This window comes from Penaeus monodon, chromosome 3 (genome assembly GCF_015228065.2).
Source record: "Penaeus monodon isolate SGIC_2016 chromosome 3, NSTDA_Pmon_1, whole genome shotgun sequence".
NCBI classification, from domain to species: domain Eukaryota; kingdom Metazoa; phylum Arthropoda; class Malacostraca; order Decapoda; family Penaeidae; genus Penaeus; species Penaeus monodon.
Window position 1 is genome coordinate 13,979,359 of NC_051388.1, and position 2,500 is coordinate 13,981,858.

The 2,500-nt window shown below is 30.5% G+C and overlaps 1 protein-coding gene across 1 annotated transcript in view; it reads left to right on the top strand.

The window, feature by feature from the left end:
- The window catches only part of LOC119585283 (titin-like), a 227,341-nt gene that overhangs the window by 119,397 nt on the left and 105,444 nt on the right, over positions 1–2,500 (top strand). Inside the window, exons 49-50 of the mRNA XM_037933959.1 lie at positions 2,138–2,314; positions 2,445–2,500. The exon at positions 2,445–2,500 is cut by the window's right edge and continues 92 nt beyond it. Of these exons, the coding sequence (XP_037789887.1) occupies positions 2,138–2,314; positions 2,445–2,500 (233 nt within the window). The remainder of the gene's footprint in view (positions 1–2,137; positions 2,315–2,444) is intronic.

The following is a 2,500-nucleotide window of genomic DNA, read 5'->3' on the forward strand; positions in this document are numbered from 1 at the left end:
TAATAACTAATATTGTATTAGTATGTGTATGACAATGATAAAGATTTTAAAGCTTAGTGTTGTACTAGTAGCCAACTATATATTTACTTTAGTAAAACATAGATCAAATTTTAACAGTTCATGTATGCTGTACTAAACTTAGAATTGTGATCACTAATCTGGAATTACTTTATGTTCTTAGACTGAATGAAAAAGGTAGAATATGTCATAATGAACATGATCTTGTTTTATACAATACTACATTATATCTTGCACAGAAAATTTTACTTTCACTTTAATATTGGTATACTGTAGATATATAAATTTGTAGACATTTAAGAAATGACATAAAGAGTTGGAATAAGACATGAAGAGGAATAGTAACACTTCCTAATTACTATTGAGTTGTGTTTGACATTCATAGCTCAAATGTGTTAGTGAAATATTTTAAATCTTGTGATGTGTCCATAAAGTTGTTTTGTGAATTCAATGCTGAATTATGATAGCTATCTGACCTGTGAAATTGATATAAGTAAATACTTTAGTATTGTGTTGTTTCATGCATGTTCATTTTGACGCATATATAATCAAACAATGTTAAGTGTGCATTTCACTTAGTCCATAGTTGTTAATTTATTTAGACATATTAGGAAGGATACAAGAAATTTGATAGAGCAATAGAAAACAGATTTGAGGCACCTAACATGAAAAACTTATTGAGCTATACTTGGAACAGTCCACACAGACTGGATGGAACAGAACATCATTTGTTCTTCCTAAGTGTTTCCTGACTGTCATACTAGTTGTTATCTGTTAGCTCTGAGATTTGGACTGTCTTTTATTTTTGCAATCTTAAATTATTTTATCATTTCAGTCTGACAGTAAGTAGATAGAAGATAATGTAGGACATAATGTTTATTGTTTTCTTTGTATAGTCATGAGAATGGTTTTAAAAATAAATAAAGGCATATTTGTAATGTTTTCAGTAGCTTAGTAGATGGTCACAACTTTAGATGTAATTTACCTTATATATAAGGATGTAGAGAAATGAAATATGGAAAATGATAAGCATCAGAAATAAGGTCGTTTGAGTGTTCCATAAAATGTGTAAACAATACAAAGTGGTAAAATAGCCAAAGAGGAAGATTGTATGTGGATTGTGCTAGAGATAAGATAAGAAAGAGTAGGAAAGAAGAATGATCATGTAAAAAGTAACAATATGACTACAAATGAACAGTTATTGGAGTACAGAAAGTTATTTGGTGATTTTCTTATTACTTTTTTTCACATTTGCTCATGATAGCATTAGATTAGCAGAGTAGAATATTGTTTTATTGTTGCTATCTTGAAATGATCCTTCAGTATATTGATAAAAAAATATACCATATTTTGATAATATAAGTAGAAAAAATGATTGTAAAATGCTATAGTGAAGATAAACTCAGAAATGAAGGAAGACAGTGAAAGATACCGATAGGTATATTATAAATTGAGGAAATCTGGGTACTATGCAATACAGATTATTTTTTGTAGCTTACATACGCAGTGTTGAAACTCAGAAATTCTCAGTATCTATGACAATGCAGCGTCCAACACTCATAAAGATTTGATTTGCAATTTTAGTTGACTTGCAATGAAAAAGATAACAATGAATGTAATATTTCCAATCTATTAAAATCATGACAATGTAGGTATGAGGAAAGATGGTGTGAGGTGTTACAGTTAGAGATTAAAATATAATGAAGAAATATTGTCTGTGGATACTGAATATTTTATCAGTTATAGATTAAAGTTTGCAACTATAATAGGTAGATAATAAAAAAGAAAAAGTAAAAAAGAAGAGATGAGAAGTAATAGAAAAAATAAAGAATAAAGAAAAGAAAAAAGAGTTTGATCTTAAGAATTATGAGCAAATAAAAGTTTGAAGAGATGAGTTATAAAATGATCATAACAATATTAATTATAAATTGTAATTTTAATGTAATGAACAATATATATTTTATTGCAGACGCCCAGAACATAAACTCACGAGAGAGAGAGAGAGAGAGGAGAGAGAGAGAGAGAGAGAGAGAGAGGAGAGAGAGAGAGAGAGAGAGAGAGAGAGAGAGAGAGAGAGAGAGAGATTGACTCATCTGCTAACTGTATTCCTTCTCAACAGGACATACCCCTGGTGACTATCGCGATCTTGATGTAAACAACCCCAATATTAAAGTTACTGATGATGGAACTCTTCATATCAGCAGTATTCAGAAATCTCATGAAGGATATTACTTGTGTGAAGCTAACAATGGAATTGGTGCTGGACTGTCTACTGTTATCTACGTTAGGGTCCAAGGTAGGTCCTTATAATCTTGGCACTGTTGTATGTGAGTTTGTTATCCTCTTTGTTTGAGGAATTTTTATGCTTCATTATATTGATTATCAGATGCCAACTGTACACTAATTTTCCCATTCTACCTTTTCAGCTCCCCCACAATTCAAGATTCAGTACCGCAATCAGACAGCACGACATGGAGATGAT